A 22,911-nucleotide genomic window follows, 5' to 3' on the forward strand; every position below is an offset into this window, starting at 1 on the left:
AAATACTGCGCTGCTGCAACATACACTGATTATCATACGTACACGTACACACTAGGCAATCAAACAATCAAAAATGGCTGCTACGCACTAATCAACAAATTTTCATCGCCTTAATGGCTATAATTATTTAATTTATTTTTTAAATATTTCTTAAATATTCTCAAGCACTTTGAATACAGTTTAATGAGGCTTAGAAATAAATTTGATTTTCATATTTAAATTGTGTTTTACGTTTTCAACGGAATCTCAATATTGCAAGGAAGATTTTTGGCTGCGTTACGTCGTCTCTTCTCTATTAATAGAATAGCATATAACACTCTATAAACTTTATATAGTAAGGTGCTAAAGGGCATAGGCTGATAGGCTAATCGGATATATAATTGCTCTAAATCGAATTAAAAATAATCAAATAAAAAAACAAATTATAATTTTGTGTGTGTTTTTGGTGTTGTTTCGTTTTATTTTCGTTTCAGGATCTTAACTAAGATAAATTGTAATAAATTCTGCTAGGAAATTATAAAACTAATGTTCTTTAATGTACCTATAATATCGAGATTAAAGGTTGATTTTAGCTTATACAAATTCTAGAAATCATACAATCTTACGAGGCTATTAAATGAATTAACTATTAAATGATGATTTAAACAAGGTACGGTACGAGAGGCCCGAGCTGGGGGAAGAAGGTATGGCAAGGCCCGGAAGTCGGTCAATGAGTGGATATGTTGGATATTTCTCCTGCGAAAATGTTGGATATCTTGTTGGCTTGTTGGTCCCTTCCTTCCCCACCAGCTGAAACCTATTAAATTCACATAGAAACTATAGTTTATGTCTAGGCTAAAACAGTTTTTCCGATGTATCTAACACAAAAGAAATGTACATTGCATTTTGTTTATGAATTAATTTAATTGTAAATTTAATTTGGGCACCCCCGAATAACAACAAATTGAACAGCTTTTGGGAACGAATATATCCACGAAATTGGTTTCTTTGCACATGAATCCCTAGTAAATGATTTGCCATGCCCCTGACGCCAAAAACTGTTATACAGCGGTACTGTACTGTATAAGAGTTAGTTAACAGGGGAGTTTAGAGGTATGTATGAGTTATAAGATGATCTCGGTCGAGCTCCGCTGCAGTGCATCGCACTGGAAGGCATCTGTGGCCGGCACTGGCGAGTACTTGCGTTTTGAGGAGCCACCACCCGCCGAAATGGTGGTGTAGGTGGTAGTGCTGCACCCATTGCTGCCACAAATGCTGGTCAAAGCATTCACCAGTCCAGATCCCGATCCCGCTCCAGATCCTGGTCCCGGTCCGGAATACTTGGCCTGGATCGTAATGATGCTGGGCGTCAGCGTGGCTGTGGAGCTGTCATTGCTGCCTGGGGCTCCCGCTAGTGGCTTTCCCTGGACAGTGGTGGTGCCATGGGCTGTGGCTTTGGGCGGCTTCCTTCGTACAGGCGTCTCCTGCAGCACGGCGGACTTGCGTATGGTCTGCTGCAGTAACGCATTCACATCGATGGCTGGCCAAGCGACCAGCGAGACACTTCGTCATAACTGGCTGTCCAGCGGCGAGGAGCTGCGTTTCTGATGACCTCGACTATGCTTTCTCGAGTGCTTGCACCCTGGCGGCGGTGGCGGTGTCTGGAGCTGTGGCTCTGGGGAATGCTGCTGCTCCTTCTTGTCGGTATCCTTTGATAGACTTTGCAGTGGACCCGCATTGGAGGAGAGCGAGAAGTATTCGGCCGACTGGCTGAGCGAGGAGGCATCCGCATCTGTCTGCGTACCGGGTGCGCCATCACTGCGCATCGTGTGCTCTGCCAGATCTAGAAGGGAGGATCTCTGCGTGCTCAGTGGCGTGAGGGTACTGCTGTGTGGCTCCTCTCCATCCTGTGTGGGTGTGCTCATAATGGTGTGATCGGCAGCCGTGCAGAAGCTCTCCCTCTGGCCTGTGGTCTCATCATCGTCGTCGTCGTCATCGTCGTCATCGCCCGCATAGACCGCCTCCTCCTGGGAACAGGAGCCGCAGCAGCAGCTTGTGGTGTGGCAAGAGCAGAAGCTGCTTCGCCTGCTTACTCCTGCCTGCTGGTTGCACTGATGGCACTCCACGGCGACCGTCATCTCGTGGGCATTGATATCCTCATCAAGACTGCTGCAGGAACTCGACTGCCCGCGATCACAACTGCAGCTGGAGCAGCTGCTGCAGCAATCCTGGCCAGCTTCGGGCATGAAACGTTTCCTCTTGATCCGCACACACTCGTTGCGTGCGGGCGCCGATGCAGGAGCCGCTCGGGTGGTGCTGCTGGAGCTGGCCGTGTTTATCGGTGGCTGCAACTGTGCCTCATCTTCAGGCAGATGCTCTTGACCTATCCTTACATCATCATCATCATCATCATCGTCGCCGTCATCCTCGACATCATCTTCATCGTGGGAGAGCTCATCGGTATCAATGGTGGTATTGGAGTTCAGAGACCCTCGACGACGGTGGCGCGTCTGCTCTCGAAGGGGAGCCATTATAATGGGAATGACACCCTCGCTGGCTACCTTATAGGGGAAGTTGGAGGTGGCGGTGCTGCTGTTGTTCTCCTCCTCATCCTCGTCGCCTTCGGTCATGGTTGCGGCATCGATCTCAATGGCAATGGCCTGATGATGCATCACCTCATCGCTCGAGTCCAGGGAAGACTTGTTATTGACTGGAAGCTTGGATTGGTTCTCTAAGCGCGGACTCTGCTTGGCGGACTGTCGATGAATCGGATTATTCTGCTGCTGCTTCTGATGATGACGGTGTCGTTGCTGACGTAGCAGTGCTCGTCTCTTTGTCCCGCCGCCTCCAAAATCATTGTGATTGTGATTATGATTGTGATTGCAATGGCGATGGCCGTGATGATGATGATGATGCGAATGATGTGGCTGACAATGATGACTACGATGGCTGTTGTGCTGATGCCGACGATGGCTTCTGCAGTGGCAGTGGTGATGATGCGTGGTGATGACACAACAGCAGCTGCCATCCAGCTGCCCCTCCTGCGCTGTGCTGGTGGTGGCGGCGGCGTTGGCGGTCGTCTGTGTGGCATTGTGACGCTTCCTGGCCGCATGGCCGTGACGACAACAGCTACTGTGCAGACTCGGCTCGTGGCCGCCAATCACCCGGACATCCTTGCCGGCATTGGTCGTTGAATGAACGATTACCACCTCCAGTGCGGCGGCTATGCTGCTGTCGTCCTTGCTCTTGCCACTGCCGCCGGGTCGTGGCAGCAGCTTGTTGTTGTTGTTGTATTGGAAGGCACGATTATCGTGGCACTGGCCAAAGTCGAGCACCTTGAAATGCTCGTCATCGGCACGGGCGGTGAGTAGGTGATCGTCCCCGCTGCTACTATGGGTGACGGGCAAGGAGAGCTGATGCTCCTCGGAATGGGATATGTGCAGGTCGTGGTGCTGTGGTTGTTCTTCGGGGGCAAACTGCTAATCGCCGCGCCGCAAGTCGCGCGGCTTGGAATTCTTGCGATAAAACCAGACCTGTGACAATATGGCTATATCCAAGCTGACCTGCAAGGAAATGACAAACGAAATGACAAATCCTTTATATTGTAGATGGAAGCAGTTCGATTAATATTTACCTGCAGCATGCCACAGATCCAGAATTGCGATGGTGCTTTCCTAACAATAAAATAACCAGTCTTAAACATATCACCGAGCGTCCACATGATCACCATGTGTATGCTCATTCCATATGTTGATTTATTCTTAAAGTTGCGCAGAAATTGCGGCGCTCCTGCACAGAGAAATCAACAGAACAAACAGAACAAATCAGCACAACGATTGTGTGTCGACTGGCTGGTCGATGGACTTACCCAGCATGGCCTCTGTAAAGACGGCCACAAAGCCCATGGACTCCATGAACCAGTGAACGGAGAGCATTACAAATGTAATGACGGCGCCCAGGGCCCACACGAACAGCATAAAGTCCAGATACGATTGAAAGTCTGTCCAGTTCCAAAAGAATTTCAGGTCTAAATCTGCAATTGAACATTTAAAGGTGTTATACATAACTTTTATACATTTATTTAAGAGCATTTCTAAGAATTTCAAAGAATTTATAGGAAATTTGTTATAGGAACTCTCATAGTACTGTTATACAAACTATTGTATCCCTATTAAAGTTATCTACTGTTACACATTTCTACAGACCAAAAATGAGAGATGATTAACTTCATTTCAAAAACTGTTATACTTTTCAAATCTGTTATACAAACTGACTTACGCATACAAATTCTACGTGACTAAGGGTCAGAATATGTTGTAAGACTTTAAGAAACCTTTGAAATGTTTTTTAACTGCTCTTATAGTAACTGTTATACCACACTTAACTATACCGAAATACCAAAAAACAACCCTTTTGCTCTATAGAACAAAAAAACCCAACTTGTTACATTTTTTGTACTTTTATACAGATTGATTTTATATGGAAAAGGTCATGACCCAACCAGTTTAATGCTCTATAAATCGCTCAATGTCAGACGATGGCCAGCTGCGCTGCGCTGAGCGAAGGGTAGAGCGAGTAGCCATTCCAGTTGGAAATCAATTTTCATTATCTTTTTCCTGCTTTTAGGCGCCACAATTTACGATAGCGTACAACAGAAGGAACGTTCAACAAAGAAGAGAAGCCCAAGGCGTGCCAATATAATTAGCTCGTGTCTATAGATGTATGGCTGTATGTATGTATGTTATATGTATGTATGTGTGGGTGGGTTGTCCATTGATCAACCTACTCCCCAGACCTCCAGTTCTCCTTCTTTTAACCCAGTTTTCTTGGTCTTATTTTCTATTTACAGATACGAATCACGAGTAATGACGGAGAGAAAACGTAAAGTAAAGGTTCATAAAGATAAATTATGATAAAAATAGAAACAAGGTTGGGCTTCTCTGCAGTTTCTTCCTTAATGGCCTTTCCAACGTAGCTCTGCCTGACAGTGCTTTGTGCCCCCCAAGCGTGACACCAGCATTGAAGACGGCCGGAAATTTGCCCGTCAATTGTGTGAAAACTTTTCAATTGGCAGCTCTTTGGAAGCGCTGCTGCAATTGACTCACCGTTCAAATAATGCCTGGAACGGGCTCGCTTGAGGCCGCCAGCCGCACTGGTGGATGCGCTGACACTCGCATCCGCATCTGTCATCACTTTGGGCAAATGCAGTTCATCACCTGCAAAGCAAAGAAAGCAAAAAGGGAAGATAGTTATCGCTTCCATGGTTTTCCATCTATGGACTCTGTGGGACCCACCTCGCAGTGCATGCTCCCGGTTATTGGCACCGACTCGCTTCACCTTCACGCACAGATGGATCATTAGGAACATGGTGACATTCATGACAACGCTCTGCACCAGCAATGGAAGCTCGTAGCGGCTGGAGAACCTGTAAAATAAAATGCCAAAGGTTAATATGGTATGGTTTTAAAATTGACGTTGATTGCACTCAAGGTATGATTTGCCGGGAGTTCAGGTTACACAAGACTTTGTTCGCCAACATTCATAAGCGGAGCAAAACTGCCAGATTCTCCAGCTTCCAGGTTTACATAAAAGAATTCACAAGAATCAAAAAACAAAATACATGTTGTGTGCATGACGTGGCACTTTGCTGCCCGACTAGAGTCTAGCAGATAAGGGTTTTTCTTGTTGTTGGACTCTCCTCGAAATTCAAAAAGCATTTACTAGACTCTGTCATGCCCAAACTATGCTGCATAGTGTATGTTCATGTTAATTACTAATTGACAGGTGCTTTAGGTGGGTCCCACCACCACCAACAAGTGATTGATGTACCCTGAAACCAGAGCAACATAATCTACTCATGAACAAAATCGATTATGGGACCTAAGAGAACATTAAAGTGTATATTTAACTCAGCAGAGTGGGGGCATTTCAAAGGCCGTTGTGTCAAGCGAGTCTGTCATAAATCTGACAGATGCCAAGTGGCCGTAAAAAAGGGTCCAGAGCTCCGACAGCAGAGAGCCACCCAATCGGCAACGCAGAACGTGTTGAGCATTTGGCAAAGGACCAAACAAAAGCCGAACAAACACATACCACAAACAGTGTAGTCCGCGTGGAAGCCTACAGATTTGTTGGGATTTGTTTGGATGTTATTTGGATAGAGGTCCGTGAATGACCTCAGAGAATAGTTATTAAAAGCAAATGCGACAATTTGTTGGACTTGTGTGTGGGGGTTATATATTGTGCTATACTGAAAGCAGCCACAGCTGTCACTGTCACTGTCACTGTCACTGGCAATCGCATTCAGCAGATAGCATACATTTCCGCGTTACTTCCGATTGCCAGATAGCGAAAGCAAATGAAGCAGACGGACAGCCATCCATTCCATTGGGCATGGGGCATGGGGGGAAATGGCATGTTTACGCCTTTGGCAGGGAAATTGAATTACAAGTTGTGCCGTAGCCGCAGCCACAGCCATAGCGAAAGCCAAAGCCAAAGCCAGAGGCACTCCCATCCATCCAACCATTGCCATTCACATTCCATGACGCTACAGCTGAATCATCATCAACATCACAAAATGTGTTTAAATGACATGCAAAATGATTAAATTGGTTGTACAATTGAATAAGCATAAAAGCATGGCTACAGATGAATGTATTACAGCAGATTAGGGCCATTTAGTATGTATAGCTATCTATGTTCTGAGTAAGGTTTATGGGGTATTCCGGGTATTCTCAGCCTTTAGAATCCAGTCAGAAGCCAAACAACATGCTGAAGACGCACTCCACAGCATGAATGATGCAAAGGTGGGCTTCTAATTAATCTACTAAGATAAAAGTGTTAATATTGCACGTATAACAGCTGGTAAACTATTATAATATTACAAAATTGTGCTATCAAAGAGCTTTCCTTCGAACAAGGCTACAGAGGTCTCTGGCTCTGAAGTACAACATAACATTTAACAAAAAACTCACAAATTCTTTGCATAATTGTGTACTTCCCCGCATACTTTCTTTTTTTCTCCACCATGCGAAAGTACGTATTCCGTTGTGTTTGTATAATAACTGTAATTTGCTGCAATGTTAACATTCCCTATGCAAACATTTAAATTTGTACTAGTCGGTCGGCACTTGACTTTAGCTCCAGCTCCAGCTCCAGCTCCCTGCTTTAAGCCCACCCTCCGTTCTGCACTCTCGACTCTCCATGAAGGGGACAAGTTTGGCTTTTGCCTTTTAAATTGGCAAAAACACACCGTCCACGACCGACCCCGACCCGACCCGACCCTCTGCACTGCACTGCACCCGCCCCTGCTTTCCCCTCCCCAACACGCTTAACATTTTGCACGCTTCAACGTGTAAAATATGTCGTACAAAATCGATAAAATTGTATACGTGCACGAGCCCCGCGAGACACCATAATGCAAACAACAATTTCCCACCTGCCTACTCGTTTCCCCCTCTTCCCCCACCTGGCATTCAGGCTCATTTTCAATGGCAATTTGTTCAAATAGCAGCAACGATTTAACTAAATAGAAAAGTGGCAGGCTTTTCCGAAAAATGTCACTTAAGCTTGATGAAAGTTTTATTGATAGAATTAGGTGGCTCTGGGCTCTGGGCACTACACTACCAATTTGTTAACTGTTGTACAAATTTGTTGGCTCTATTCTTTCCGGGTCAGTACCTCCCCTTCTCCTCCTGCTACTGTTTGGTCTCTCTGTAGACATAATTAAAATTTTGTGTCGCCTTTAACGCAATGTTTAACCAAGTGTGTGGCTTTTGTCTGAGCGCTGTGGGGTCCGGTCTGTAGGGTAGAGTGTATAGACTGCAGAGGTAGAGGTTTCTCTTGGTTAAAACATGTGTGCTGTATGCCATTTCCAGGGTTAGGAGAGTGGGTGTGTGTGTTTATGTTTATGCCATGTGTTACACCCAAGGTTAACAAATTTGCGCTCAACACAAATTCATTTGGATTTTAACTGCCGCCAAGGCGCACTCTTGCCATGGACACAAGTCCTCCTCAACGTTGTTTCATTCGCTCAAGTGCTCGTACGATAAGTCCTGCACTCAAGCCGCGTACTCGTGTATGTTCCGCTTATTTCGGAACTAGTCGGAACACTTTTGTGTCTACTTTTGTGTGGTCCTCTCCTCGCATGAGAATTGTGTAAACAAGTCGCCTGATGAGCTGCCGTGCCGTGCCGGCTGTAAGTAACCGGCATAAAGGGGAAAAAAAACCATAGCATAATTTCCCATTGCCCATTGAGGCGCCAGAGTCTGAATGGATGAATAAATAGACGGACTGCTGTGCCGATGTTGATTGTGGGGCGGCCAGCTTTCCCCCTCCCCCCCATAAACTGGGTCGATCTGATGGATTTAGTTGTTTCGCTGTCGCTAAGCCGCTCGAATGACCTTCCTAAGGATAAAACGATGCCGAACTGGAGCACAGATGGGGCTGACAATCGCCAATGAACTGTGAATCGAAACTGTGTTAAGTTTTAGCACGGATTTTGCATAAATTAGCTAACTGTTGTGCTGTAAGAAGCAGAGTTGTGGGCACACTTTCAATCGATAATAAAACTGTTATACAAATAAAGGGGAATTCGTTATACAGCAACTTTTTGCAGAATACGAAACATATTCGTTCTGCTCAAGAAAACAAGAGAATGTCATACAAAATCCGTTATAATGTTATACTGAGTAATCTAAAATTTTATGCATTGATAATCATACCTATACATACATAAGTATAATCTACATTATCTGTAATAAATCGTAATCTTATCGCTTAATCAAGGCAAATTAACTGTGATACGAAGCTGACACTAAAGTAATATTATCACAGTTATAAAAACTGTTACACAGAAGCATATTTCCAACTTTAAAAACAGATATGTGATCATAGTTTATAATTATATCAAAAGAGAAATTAAAAACTGTTAGGCAAGACTAAAAAAACTCAAGTCATAAATTCAAGATTTATTTACATTTATCTAAATTATAATCAAAACTATACAAGTACGAAATTGTCTTACAATCAGTTATATATTCACAATTTGTATTCATTTATCAAAATAGATTCTGTTATACAAAACACTCCCCAAAAAGAGCCACCTCAGCAAAAATAATAAAATCAACATTTTATTTCATCATTTGATTTGCTCAATGAAAATTAATACGACAAGACCGGCATCCACCCACACACCCACACACCCACATGTGGCGCTAAGCCCATAAAAACCACAACCAAAAAGCAAACAATACATAGATGTGCTACGACCCCCCCTATGAATGCGTGGCGTGGCAACAACACCAACACCAACACCATGAAGTGTGCGAGCGTGTGCTGAGACACTTCAATGTACGCCTCCAGAAAAGAGACCCCAAAAGCCAGAAGCGATAGCGGGAGAGAGCAAACAGAGAGCAAGTCATATAAAAGAGTAGCAAAAAGAAGAAAATTAAGAGGGGGCCAAATATATATATGGCAGAAATATACTCGCAGAAGGGCAGACGATACAATGTGATTTGCATATGAGCAGGAAATTCATTACCAACTCGGTGCCAGATATAAACGAAGCTATATCGGAATATTTATGCCCATGCAGATGGAAGATAGAATTCGGCAAGAGTTCAGCAAGATACAGTTGGTCGTTTCCTGATTTGAATTTCCGTTTCGTTTCGTTTCGCCTAGCTTAGACCTACCGCAATGCCATACAAAGTAGCTGCAACTTTGGGTATTCACTTGATTCCATTCCTCCCATGCTTATCAAAGGCCCTGCCAAGTCATGCCTCTCCGTTTAAAGGCTTGCCGAAATACATATGTACATATGTACATTGTGGGCCAATGCCGTTGTGGCGTGCACAGCCGTTATACTACGCGGGGGTCTGAAGCGTGATAATGCGTTTTCAACTTTTTATTGAGAGTTTTTCTTACTTTGGACGAATTGTTTGGAGATTGAACGCTTTTCAAAGTCAAGTTGTTTTTGGGGTAAAAAGCAATCAGCTGTGGGGATTGAGGTGAGGGACAAGCTGTGCACAGAAGCCCCCAAGCCTCAAGTGCCAATATTTGATGGTTCCATGAATTGTTGGAGTTTGTGGAAGATTTTTGAAGGATATTTACGATTAAAGTTGAGTTAAAAAATACAGTGTTTTAGATGGCGATAATCAAGACGTTCTGTTCTGTAATAAAAATATGTGGCTTATACTTTTGTATCTTCTGTTATACTTTGCAAACAAGCACATTAATTTGTAACTGTTATACCAAGAAATCATAATACTGCTAAACAAACTTGAGGCGAAAGAAAGCAGGGGTTTCACTGATGGAAAATCCCTGTTTGTTATCTGGTTTGAAGCGTTCTCGTTGTCCAAAATATATTGCTTAGTATAACTGATTTTGTCTAAGCATTTTATAGGCTGTAAAGTCATTTATTAGCTTGTATAACAACTAACATATTTAAAAGCAAACAAACAGTCATACATAATACTTTACGAGCATATACATACTCGTATGTGAAAAGAACTGTTGAAATTATTTGAATGTGAAATGTTTAAAGATATAGAATATGTATATATGTACATTTCCATTTTCTCCCCATACTATACGTATTATGAGCTCATCTAAACTCTCTATTTAATTGAGCCAATTATCAGTTTCCGTTTGGCTCTGGTTGCACGAGTGACTGATGTGTGACCCTTGGGGGTTATCATCGAAATTACATAGTTTTTTGAGCAGCCATTCGACGCGAGTATTACTTGCGGCAGCTCTCGTTCTGTGCCTTAAGCCGATTGGCATTATCTCAATCGCCTTTCATTGGAGGCCAAAGTATTTTTTGTTGCTTTTAATGCGAGTGCCACCCGACTGATAGCGCGATAGCCAGGGTGCGGCGATCGTTGGAGGTCAGTTCGGGGAACACTCTTATCTCCCACTCCTCGCTGTACTCTCCTCTCTCTTTCTTCTTTGAAGATGTTTTCGTAATTAAAAAGGAAAAGCAGTGGAAAAGCAGTAAGGGAAACCTGCCTTCACGCCATGTTTCGTGCTGAGTGGGACAATCCCCTAAAATTGTGTCAGGGGTGTGGAAAGGACAGCCACAAAATTAAAATCGAGAGAGCGGCGGCAAAACACACTCCGCAATTTTAATCTGCCGTTTTTGTGGGGTTCCTTATGGCCGAGACATTGCTCTAATTGAATTTTAATGCCAAACCAAAACCAGGTCCCTTTGGGGACCCCTTTCGGTCCCTCTTAAGGTCACGTTGTGGCGTTGATCTTCAGCGATTACTTGGCTTTGTTTTTAACGATTTTAAGGTCTCAACAGATTTGTAATTTGCTAGCCATCGCATAAAACAAGAAACAGAAACAGAAAAACTACGAAACCCAACTAATCGAAAAGTCTAAACAGCGCAGTGCACAGAAAATGCCGTCAATCCATCGGTTGGACATCCATCGACACTGGGGGCGCAGTGTTTACGGCCAGGTCTGGGGCCCGTGGTCTGAAGGTGGAATGGTGAATGGACAATCACTGTGGTTGGCCCCTCTTCCATGTTTCCATGTGGCATGTGGCTTCTTTGCATGCGAAATGTGTTCGTAGACGTTGGCTGACGCAAATGTTTGCACGAAGCCAACAGACAAAGATTTCAATTTCTCAATTAGAATAGATTTTTGTCCCACAAAGTAGTGCCCGGGAATGGACTGAGAGATTATCATCTTTGTGTGCGGCGGCGTAAGGCGTAAACCAACGGAATATTAAATTTCATCTCAGAGTGAGAGTTTGCTTTAATCATCTACGTCTATGTCGTATCAGTGTTTAGGACACAGAGGAAATTCATTGATTTTGATGGTTGGATGGTTGGAACCTTTGTTCATATAACTCGATCGGGGTTATTTTTTCAATATGTCTGCATGTCTGTCTCCATTTATTTAATTTTCTAACAATCGGATGTTATTGTTATTATTTTTTTCAAACATTTGTTTGTAGCAGACGCGTAAAGATACCAGTATAACAGTTTGTGGCAGAGTATCATCAACTGTAAATAATACATTGTATCTTGCCTATTCAAAATCTAAACCTTAGTGTATAAATCTTTCACTGCATAAATCTTAAACTTGTACATTAATTTATTTTGCAAGCATTCGAACAACATTCAAACCGCTTCATCGACAAAGTCAAGTGCAATGTCGTTTATAAGCAAATCGAAAAAAAGAAAAAATATAATAAATAAAACAGCGAAAACCAGAAAGAACCCCCCGTCATCATCATTATCATCTGGAACCGGTTCCGAAAATTTCTAAAAGGCTAATTTACATGCGATGCGAAAATAAGCAACAACAATAACAAACAACATCATCATCAGAGAGAGACCAAAAACCGTAAACATTTATGGGCCGTACACACAAGGTCGGTCGGTCTGTTGGTCAGAAAAATTTTGGAGAGAAAAACTTAATTGGAATAAGCCTCTCTCTCATACTCTAACACCCACCCACCCACCACATCAGCCTTGACCTTCAGCCAAAAAGAACGACAAACAAAGTTGCCAGCTTTTGGAAATGTCGTTCCGCTAAGTGTACATTTTAATAATAAATAAATCCAGAATGAAAGTGGGGCAGAACTGATATAAATAATTGTGAATGAAATCAGGGAATTTCAGATAAGATTGGAACCAAAACGCAACGAAATTCATGAGACATTCAAAGATATTCAATCATATCATATGGGCTCTATTAAAACTCTATTATATTTGCAGGCATATAGCTGTATTACGTATGATTTGATAAGTTTTTACGCAAATAAATTAATTGACTTTGGAGTAGACACAGACTAAGCGATACTGATGGCGCGACTTGTGAGTTATCTTTCCCCTCAGACATCCATCCACAGTCCCTCAATTGTTCTATAGGGAACTTTACGGCCGATAAGAACAAGCTCTTCCACGAACACAAACATCATAAAGTGGAATGAGAATGAGGAGTGATATCAGCAACTAGATTGCATGGAGAAGTGTCATTACACTGACATGGACAATGGCAGTACACAATACACCCTACAATACCCACAGTAGATGTGGTGCTATAGAGGTACAGGACTTATCTTAAGAGGAAATACATCAGAAGCAATACTCCATCCGTTTCAAAATAATTAACAAACATCATGTGTTTCTTTTACGAAATATTTTACAGATTTGATAAGAACTTGAGTGTTGAGAAGTGTTTGCCAAAGTGTGTTGTGTTGTGCAATGCTTGGGGTAAATATTCGTAAACTCTTAAAAGTTGCAGTACACGCAGTGCATATCGTTTTTCGGCAATTTATAGAATGCATTCAATATTTGAGAGAATGAATCATTTTAAATGAAACTGAGGGAAAGGCATGCTCGAAAGACAGAGTCTTTTAAGAGACGAATGCGGAAGCCAAATTTGAAATTTATATCACATGAGAGCAAAAATTCAATCGAAATTCATTCGAGTTCCTTTTCGAATTGGTTCGTATTTTATAAAAGTTTCTTAAATGTTTTAGTATAGATTCACTTATAGCTAAAGTCTTCCTTTAGTAGCTTGCCATCGTTGGCTCTATAAGAATCCATTAATTTCATCTACAGAATTCAAAAAGACTTCCCAACACAGATGCATTTCATATTTCATAAATCAAAGCGAAACTTTGATAATTATAACTTGTAAGAACAACAGCACTTCCCGTAAAACTTGAAGACTCAAGAATCCCATTAGTTAAGCCCGGGTTTCCACCAGGCTATTACGTTTCCTACGGATGATTGCTTCAACTTTTTGTGAGCCTGAAAATATTAGGTTCAATGAACCACCGGCACGGCCTCAGCCCAAAAGTTCTCTCTCGCCCTAACCCTTCACTTTTTCCCCTCACGACTCAAAATGAAGTTGTAAAATGGAAAGTTGGCAAAATACGAAAATACTTAATATGCCTGGCACAAAGTTTTGTAACAATTTAAGCGTAATATATAGAAAATGGTACATATATGTATTGCAAACTTAACGAGTAGTCGTACAGTTTTAATTACAGTCAACGGGTGTGAGGGCCTTAATTTTTGTGGATAATTTGTTAAGTGTTAAGTGGCAGTCAAAGTGCCTCCCTATTCCTCTCCCTGTCCCTTGAACTGCCGACAAATTGTGTAAATATTTGAGCAATTGTTGGAATGAAAAGTTACAAATATAGAAATGACTGACAACCCAAACAGATATACATATGTATGTCTATATCCGAACTATATATATTGCATATTCGTATGTGTAAATTATTATTCCGTTTTTCGTAGTGTTTCTGTCACGGCCCACTGACCGGACCGGACTGGACCGCCCGATCCAAAGCGATTGAGTCATACGTTTTTTGGGAACCTTTTTGGAAATCTGATTCCGCCTGTGGGAAAATATTTATATGAGCAATATAGTATATTCGAGTGTATACACAATATGAATGGGTCAGAAACCAGAAACAACGCCTACTTTTGCGTAGTTTTGTGATTAATTTCTTTGAAAATTCTGGGTATTTGGGTTATGTGATGAAAGGTGGATAGATTTTTGTGGTAAGAAGCTAGAATATAATGAATAAAAGCTAATTGGTAGATAAATGTACCAACACTATGGCTGTATGTTCTTGATAGAAAGATATAAATGGTAAGAAGAACAGAAAACAAGGTATTCTTATGATGCCATTCTCAACACTAATTCTACCCATTGATACAACACGTAACTTTTTTTTTGTGAATAACTCAAACACAGTTAAGAGCAGAGTTATCTTCAGTTACCACTTGAGACTACATACCCTTCCGTTCTCCGAACCTTATCGTCTGAAGCGTTTGCCGGAAAAACATATTCGCTCACTATTTTCCAGCACTCAAAATTATGAATAAGTGTTTATAAGTTTTCAGGCAATGAGCTCATCTATCCACCCGTTGAAATACTATATTCCAACGAGTTATTGTTGGTCGAAACATATGGTTGTTGCTACTACAATAAATATCAACCACAAATACACATGAAATCAGAAAATGGAAATTTTGTAGAATAAATCATTGTTAAATATGCAAGACTTTGAATGTGTCATACGCTTACGAGAAGTTCTGAGAATCACTTTGTTCTTATCTGTATCTTGATCTGTAAGTGTATCTTTTGTTGGTAAGTATTCCCCACTGTATGCCCGGCTGTAATAGCCTCGTATCTACATATAATATAGTATGTGCTTTATAATTTATACATATTTCTTTGCACATTTAATAATTAATTGCAATTGCCATTCGAGGCGAATAGTTATTCAGGCAATTTGTTGTTGTTGAAAATAGTTAAAGTGCTTTGAGGTTCGTGTTTTGTTTTGTATTTTCAATAAACTGCCAGTTAAATTTTAGCACAGAGGGTTAGAAATCTATCTGTCTGTCCGCGTGGGTGGAACTAATGATAATTATTTCGAGTCGGTAAGAAAAAATAGAAAAATGAAGGAAATGCTTAATTGCTGAAAGCACTTCCCCCATACTCATGCGAGTACAAGTGCAATCAACGGGTATATCTATTTTTCACTACACTATTATTCTAGAGAGGGGTTTTAAAAAAGTTACTAAACTTTGCTCCCACTCTGCTCCCTCCGCCGCATAGAACGCCAGAGAAATTCATGTCGCTCTGGGCGGCTAATGCAATCGCGTGACAAAAAAAACCACCGCCTCCCCTCAACGTATCCTACATAAACGTACAAACATATATGTATATATATATACAAACGTTTCGCTCTATATATAAAACAAGTAAAGCGTTGCAACTGTAGGCTGTAGTCCGACTATGGGATACCCTGCACTTGGAATTGTGAGGAGGGAATTTAAAGGCAAGAAAACACCCAAGAGTTCTGAGCACTATCTTTTTCGTACTCTCAGATGATTTTTGGTAGATAGATAGACAGTAGTCACATATAGTAATCTACCAAATATCTACTCTATATCCCTATAATTAAGAATACCACAACATTTCAGGTATTTAAACAGATAAAGAGGCTGCGAAACATTGGTAAAAATTGGGGTAATATGTACTAGATCATCTTAGTATTTCAAAGAAGATGGTAGGTTGAGCCTAAACAATCGTCGTTCCCTACAGTCTCATGTAAGGAACATACCCCCTACCCGATTACAGGGTAAAAATATGTATATAATACCTACTACAACCAACATTGTTCGCTGCGCCTTTGGTGGCATTGGTGCGTTGCAGAATGTCGAACAGCTGATTCATTTGAAGTACTTGCCGGGGGCAACAGTTTTCTAGCTAAATAATTAATTTATTGATTGCCACAAGAGGCAGGCACCAGACAAATCGACGTCGTCGTCGACGAGGGACACCAGTTGCTTTTGAACAATACATTTTTTACTTTTCTTTTCAATAATTTATAGATTGTTGAGCCGCGAGTGACGTGAGGAAGTAGTCAGAGCAGGCCTTAGACAACTACCACGACTCATAATTGATGAGGTTTTCCAAGGGGGAGGTAGATAAACAGCACCAGCAACAGCAACAGAAATCAGCTTAGCAAAACTGGTTGACCCTGGTCGCAGTCGCAGTCGCAGTCAAAGGCAATCACTTGATAGCCTTAAAAAACGTAAAATCGAGTGCGATTTACAAAATGAAGTGTCTTTAAAAACATAATCAATCAGAATTTAATAAGTACGAATTCTGTCACCTAAAAGGCGGTTTCAACTGGTTTCAATGGGGCAGGCATCTTTTGGTTCATTGGTTCGTGTCGTGGGGCATTGCGACATTTGGAATGCTATTTTGCACACTCATTCAAATTGAATTAACAATTTGTGTTATTAATTTTGATTTATTTATTTCTTGCCTTTGTGTATCCGAGCGATGAATCAACTCTTAAAGAAGATAAATATATGCATTGTTTGGGGTATTTCCCGTTTGGCGGTTTTATAGGAAATTGTAAATATTTTGTGCATTGCGAGAAGATGTTGGGGTGAAGCTAAAACCGATCAGAAAATGTAATATAAAGGTTTTATCTGATAATAATGCAAGTTCTATTTACAAAAAGAAACCACTCACTAAGGCTCATTGGACTAAGTTCTTCATATGTTTCCTTCATACAAGTAAGCGGATTGAATGTCTAATACTGCAGTGTTATAGAAGGTTTAATCATATTCTGTAGAATTTTTAAGTTCCATTAGCGAATAATTAACATCATAATTCGCCATATCTTATGTCATTCGATTTGGTTATAAATAAATTGTGACTTTAGTAGAAAGTAGAAATGTGTATGGAGCCAAATTATAGGCTTTTCCATACTAAATAAATCCACCATCCGAATTCATTTTACCCACCAATCATCATGAGCTCAACTGATAAATGGACAAATAATTGTAATAAAAGTGAGCAAAAATAGAGCTAATCGATATGGTATTATGCGGGGAGGGGGCGGGGACATGCATATAGCCCTCGAATGATGTATCAAATCGCAGACTCAATAAAGATAAATGAGTGGAGTCCAAAACCCTCAGACAATGTGGACGCGAAACAATCTATGGGGTGTATGAAATTGACCAGAAATCATGACACAGCCAGATATGGTAGGGGTCTGGGCTGGTTATAAAATGTCAGTTATGGAACAACCATGAGAGCATTCCAGACGATAAGCGAAGCGTTTTGTATTGCCCCCGCCCGAGATAAGACGGCACAGATATGGGGTGCTTAAAAAATATGGCGGATTAGTCATACAACCTTTTGGAATACCTACATACATAGGTGCAAATAGATGAGAGTTTAGTTGCACTGGAGAAAGGCTTAAGCAGATAAAAGTGGGCTGTATGCTGTGCCTGCACTTAGGATCTCCATAGAGATTTCTTTGATTTTCACTCACCAAAATAGTATTCTCAGCGAATTCGCTATCAGCAAGGCCAGGCAGACGTACAATGAGAAGCCCTCCGCATCCTGCGTCTTCTTGATCTCTATGTACTGCGGTACATACGGTATAACGCCGCCAATGACCATCGCTGAGGCGGCGGCCCAGCCCACCACATGGCCGACCGTCAAGCCCATCTCATCATTGATTATCCAATCCATTTTTTAATTGATTTTACTTAAAATTTAGTTGGATTTCTTTCTAGTTTACTTAGGATATAGTTATTTTATTCCTGGTTTTTTTTGTGTGTGTTTTGACGGATATGTTTTCCCTTTTTTGTAGTCGAGGAGTTGTTTGGTGTGATTGTATGTTGACTAGTGTTGGTTGCTTTTATATTTGTTGCTTAAAAGCCGGCCTCTGGAAGTAGTCGTTTCGGTTGGGATGCTGTTGTAGGCATTATAATGCTGTCGGCAGAGGATCCTATCCTCGACGGAAGAAAAGAGAGGAAGTCCTCGAAGGAGGGACAGAGATGGAGAGACAACCTCTCGCCGCCTCTTTTGTTGTTGATTCTTCGGTGCTCTTCTGCTGATCTTCTGCTGCTCTCGCACACGAACGCGAACACGCACGCACACACATGGACTGTGCACAGGTACACGAAACACAGCTGCTTTTGCTTTTGCCTTTCTTTGCTTTCGACAGATATTTCTTTGCTCTCTGTCTGTCACTCTTTGTTTTGTTGTTGTTATTTTTGCAGTTTTTGTTTTTCTTTTGCTCTCCGCGTTTTTGTATTGAATTTTCCCGAAATGAACGCCTCCGCTCCGCTCCACTCCGCCCGCACGCTCCCCTCCCGAATTTTTTGGTTTTTGTGAATTGTCAGCAATTTTCCTGCGCACACCTTTCACTAGACAGGAAAAGCAGTGGGCCTAGCAGAAATCGCTCCATTTCCATGACATCTTTGGTTTATCGCATACCCTATAGTCCAGCAGATTTACGTTGCTTTCTCTTTCCCCTTGGCTTGATTGCATTTTCCGGGTTAATTTAATCAAGCTAGATCTTGTTGTGGTTGATGCCGCTGCTCTTTGTCGATCCGGAAAACTATTAAAAGTTATAGTTTTGCTGCACGGTTCAGGTATAATTGTTGTCTCGTCGTATTTTCGCATTTTCCACCCTCCTCGACTATATATTTTCCTTTATTTCGCCTCTGTTTGCATTTTCTGCTTGCGACCATCCGCGCGACGACCCGTCGTAAAACTTCCGAATTGTGTTTGTGCCTGTGTTTGTTTCTTTTGTGTTTGTTTTGGGCTGCAAGGCCGTTTCATTAAAATCCGCCCGCTTGGAAATTTATGTGAAAAAGAAGGTATAGACAACAGGCAACACGGCCCAGAAAATGCAACGAATGCTATGTAAAAGGCACCCCTTTTGCATAACATACCATGGCGGGAAGCTTATAAAATTTCCCCCATAGGAAATTGCTGAGGAAAATAGGGTATGGACAACAGGCAAAACGGCCCAGAAAATGCAGAGCATGCAACGTAAAATTCACCCCATTTGCCTAACATACCTTGATGACGAAACACGGCGAGGTAAGGTTCGTAGGCCCCTTGAAAATTTCCCTGTCTGTTTTTGTCTGTTGTCCTTACCTTGTATATTTTCATCATGCGATTTTGAGCGTGTCGTGCTCATTTTTGTGTTCCATTGTTGAGTTTGAAAGCAAAAAACGTAAGTATGCACGGAATGCTGCGTAATTGTTGTTGGTCAACCGGTTTAAGCTATGTTTGGACATTTGTATACCCTATTTCCTTTAATTACTGTAACAAATGGTGCTTTCCAAGCTGCCTTGCAATTTAAATCATGTCTTTTCCACAGATTGCAAAGTTGATATGGCTGACTAGTGTATGCCGTCATTGGAGCCCCAGATGATAAAATTATCTCAAATTTATAATACCCTAGGGTATTCAATGGTAAAACGTAAGTAAGCATATTCAGCTTTTTTTTAGCTTAAACTATGACATCTCTTTTGGATTTTATCTTTGAATAAAAAGTATCGGAACTAGTTTTGTGGTTCACTTCGTGATAGGAAACTTTTTCATAGGAAGAAAAACAGAATGGCGCGCGCTGAACTCTTGAATTTTCCACTTCCAAAATATTCATAGATCCCTGATCCCTCCTAATACCCAAGTCGTCCCTGCTACGGATACGAACACTAATTTTCTATTTTGTCTCTCGCAACCATTTCTTAATGACTTAACCGATGATACTGTGGAAATGTATAAAAATTTTTGTTTATTAAATCAACCGATCCCACCGAGACTCGATTTCGAATAATAATCACACAAACATTTGTGAGTGTGAAAATAGTTTGACAACCATCTTTGTCAGTTTCTAATCCCATAAACCATCCGGAGAAAAACGACAATGAGACAATATGTTTGTATTTTGTAGTCAACTTTTAATATACAAAAAGGACTGTACATGGAGAGATTATCACAGTAAAAACTGAATTGAAATTTAACTAAGGATAGAGCTGGCTTAATGACACGTCGATTTGGGGGAGATGGTGTTGTTTGCTGCTTAAAAATATGACTTTACTAGTGCTAAGCTCTGAGTTAGTTCTTCTTTTTCTTTTTGTCAGGTTGGGAAGCTCCTTGGGTTTCCTGATATTGCCGCACAATCTGGTCCTGGACATCAGGCAGGCAGGGAGAGTATCGGGAGTACTCCATCGTAAACTCTCCTTTTCCTTGGGTGCTAGATCTGTGGAATGAAATAGATTAGAGAGGTTTATTCGTACTCTTAAGTGGTCAAGGATCTCCCACTTACCTCAATTCTCCCGCGTAGCCGAACATGTCGTTCAGAGGCACCTCTGCGTAGACCGTGAACCATCCTTCCGTTCCTTCGGTTCCTGTGATGATGCCATGACGCTTGCTCAGATGACCCATGACGGCGCCCTGAAATTCCTCGGGTGCCGTCACCTCGACCATCATAATGGGCTCGAGGATCTGCCAGTTGCCATTCTGGAAGACCTCCTTGATGGCTCCGTGGGCGGCCAGCATGAAAGCCAGCTCACTGGAATCCACAATGTGATGGCCACCGTCCTGCAGGCGGAACTTAATGCCCGACAATCTGTGTCCGGAGAGCATGCCTCGTTCGGCCATCTCCCGGTAGCCCTTCTCCACGCCAGGGACAAACTGCTTGGGCACATTGGTGCCCACCGTCTCGTCAACGAACTCCAGGAGCGTGTTCTGATTTGGCGGCAGTGGCTCCATCACGCCAATGATGCGAGCATACTGACCCGATCCTCCAGATTGCTTCTTGTGCAAGTAATCGAATTCGCAGGGGCCGACGAGGGTCTCGCGGAAGGCCACCTTTGGCTTGCCAAGCGTCACGGGACAGCCGTATTCCCGCTCCATTCGCTGGGCATAGATTTCCAGGTGAAGTTCCCCCATTCCCGATACAAGCGTTTCCTTTACATCATTGTCGAAGAAAAAGTGGAAGGTGGGATCCTCTTTGGTGAATCTGGCAATGGCCTTGGAGAAGTTATCCCGATCCTTGGTGTTGTTTGGCTTGATGGCCATTGAAACGACGGGCTCCGGCACAAAGATCGACTCCATGGCCAGATTGTTCTTGGGATTCGTAGTGAAGGTATCACCGGAGGCGCAGTCCACTCCAAAAAGGGCAAAAATATCCCCAGCGTAGACCTCATTGACGTCCTCCATTTGGCTGGAGTGCAGACGCACGAGGCGGGCAATCCTCACCTTCTTATTCGTGCGGGCATTAAAGATATTGTCGCCCTTGCGGAGAACGCCCTGGTAGCAGCGGAGGTACGTCAACTGACCGAAGCGTCCAGCCTCCAGCTTGAAGGCCAGACCCACAAATGGATCCTTGCCATCGCGTGCTGGATTGAGGACAATCTTCTCGGGATCCTTGCCCTCCCGTTCGATGAAGCCCAGATTCTCCACTTCTCCGGGATTGGGCAGGTAATCGATGACAGCATCGAGCAGAGGTTGAACGCCCTTGTTTTTCAAAGCCGTTCCTACCAGAACGGGCGTAAATGTTCGATTGATGCAGGTCCTCCTTAGGGCAGCCCTGAGATCGGCTTCCGAAAAGGGTTTCTCCTCGAGGAAGAATTCACCAAAAGTCTCATCCGCATTGGACAGATGCTCAATGAGCTCCTGTCGCCTCTCCTGGCTCTCCACACGCATATCCTGCGGAATCTCGTCCAGCCTAACGTCCATTCCGTTTTCCCCTTCAAAGTAGATGGCTTGCTCTCTTACCAAATCCACCAGGCCCTTGCAGTTGCTCTCTACACCAATTGGGAGTTGGATAAAGGCAGCATTGTGGTTCATTTTGGAGCGCATTTGAGAGAGCACGCGATAGGGATTCGATCCCAAGCGATCCAGCTTGTTGATGAATGCCAAACAAGGAACATTGTAGCGCTTCATTTGTCTGTTGACTGTCAGCGTCTGACTCTGAACTCCCCCCACGGCGCAGAGGACGAGGACAGCGCCATCAAGCACACGTAGTGCACGCTCCACCTCCACCGTAAAGTCCACATGCCCGGGCGTGTCGATGATATTTACATTCGTGTCCTTCCACATGGTGTAGGTGGCCGCCGACTGGATGGTGATCCCACGCTGTCGCTCCAGCTCCATGCTGTCCATGGTGGCGCCCACATTGTCCTTGCCTCGCACCTCGTGCATCTCCGCAATGCGACCGGTGTAGAAGAGGATTCGCTCCGTCAGCGTCGTCTTCCCGCTGTCTATGTGTGCCGAGATTCCTATATTGCGGATCTTTTCGATGGGCCGGTGCTCCGCAAACTTGGCGTGCGAGCTGTAGCCGCACTGGGGGAAAATAACTTAATTAAAGCGAATTCCTACAACAATCAAATTACATAACAGTCGGCAAACTGGGCTGGAGAAGTTCTACCGTGTTAAGGCCCCTTACCCGAGTCAACGTCTGCAGTGCATTTTTGCGCGTCAGATTACCCTGCAGTGCACGCGTAATCAAAGACATTTTACTAAGTTTTTAATTAATAAATACGGAATCTAAGTAAAAAACACGCGCTAGACAAAACAGCAACCAAAACAGCTGACGGTGTTGCAAAGCAACAAGAACACGAT

At 42.7% G+C, this 22,911-nt stretch overlaps 2 protein-coding genes across 2 annotated transcripts; both read right to left on the reverse strand.

Moving 5' to 3' along the window:
• Positions 1-514: 514 nt before the first annotated feature.
• LOC108162162 lies at positions 515-19,092 on the reverse strand. Its single transcript, XM_017296753.2, is given in 6 exon segments — positions 515-3,542; positions 3,614-3,768; positions 3,848-4,012; positions 5,085-5,195; positions 5,274-5,404; positions 17,813-19,092. Coding segments are annotated over 6 exon segments (3,204 nt in total). The 5' UTR covers positions 18,016-19,092; the 3' UTR covers positions 515-1,103.
• Positions 19,093-20,210: 1,118 nt separating this feature from the next.
• On the reverse strand, positions 20,211-22,885 carry LOC108162164 (elongation factor G, mitochondrial). The gene is made up of 3 exons (XM_017296754.2): positions 22,736-22,885; positions 20,612-22,632; positions 20,211-20,545 (listed from the first exon to the last, which is right to left on the reverse strand). Exons 1-3 carry the CDS (start codon positions 22,802-22,804, stop codon positions 20,401-20,403), a joined length of 2,235 nt encoding a protein of 744 aa, XP_017152243.1. The 5' UTR covers positions 22,805-22,885; the 3' UTR covers positions 20,211-20,400.
• Positions 22,886-22,911: the final 26 nt, after the last annotated feature.

The sequence above is a fragment of the Drosophila miranda genome, chromosome 4, assembly GCF_003369915.1.
Source record: "Drosophila miranda strain MSH22 chromosome 4, D.miranda_PacBio2.1, whole genome shotgun sequence".
NCBI classification, from domain to species: Eukaryota; Metazoa; Arthropoda; class Insecta; order Diptera; family Drosophilidae; genus Drosophila; species Drosophila miranda.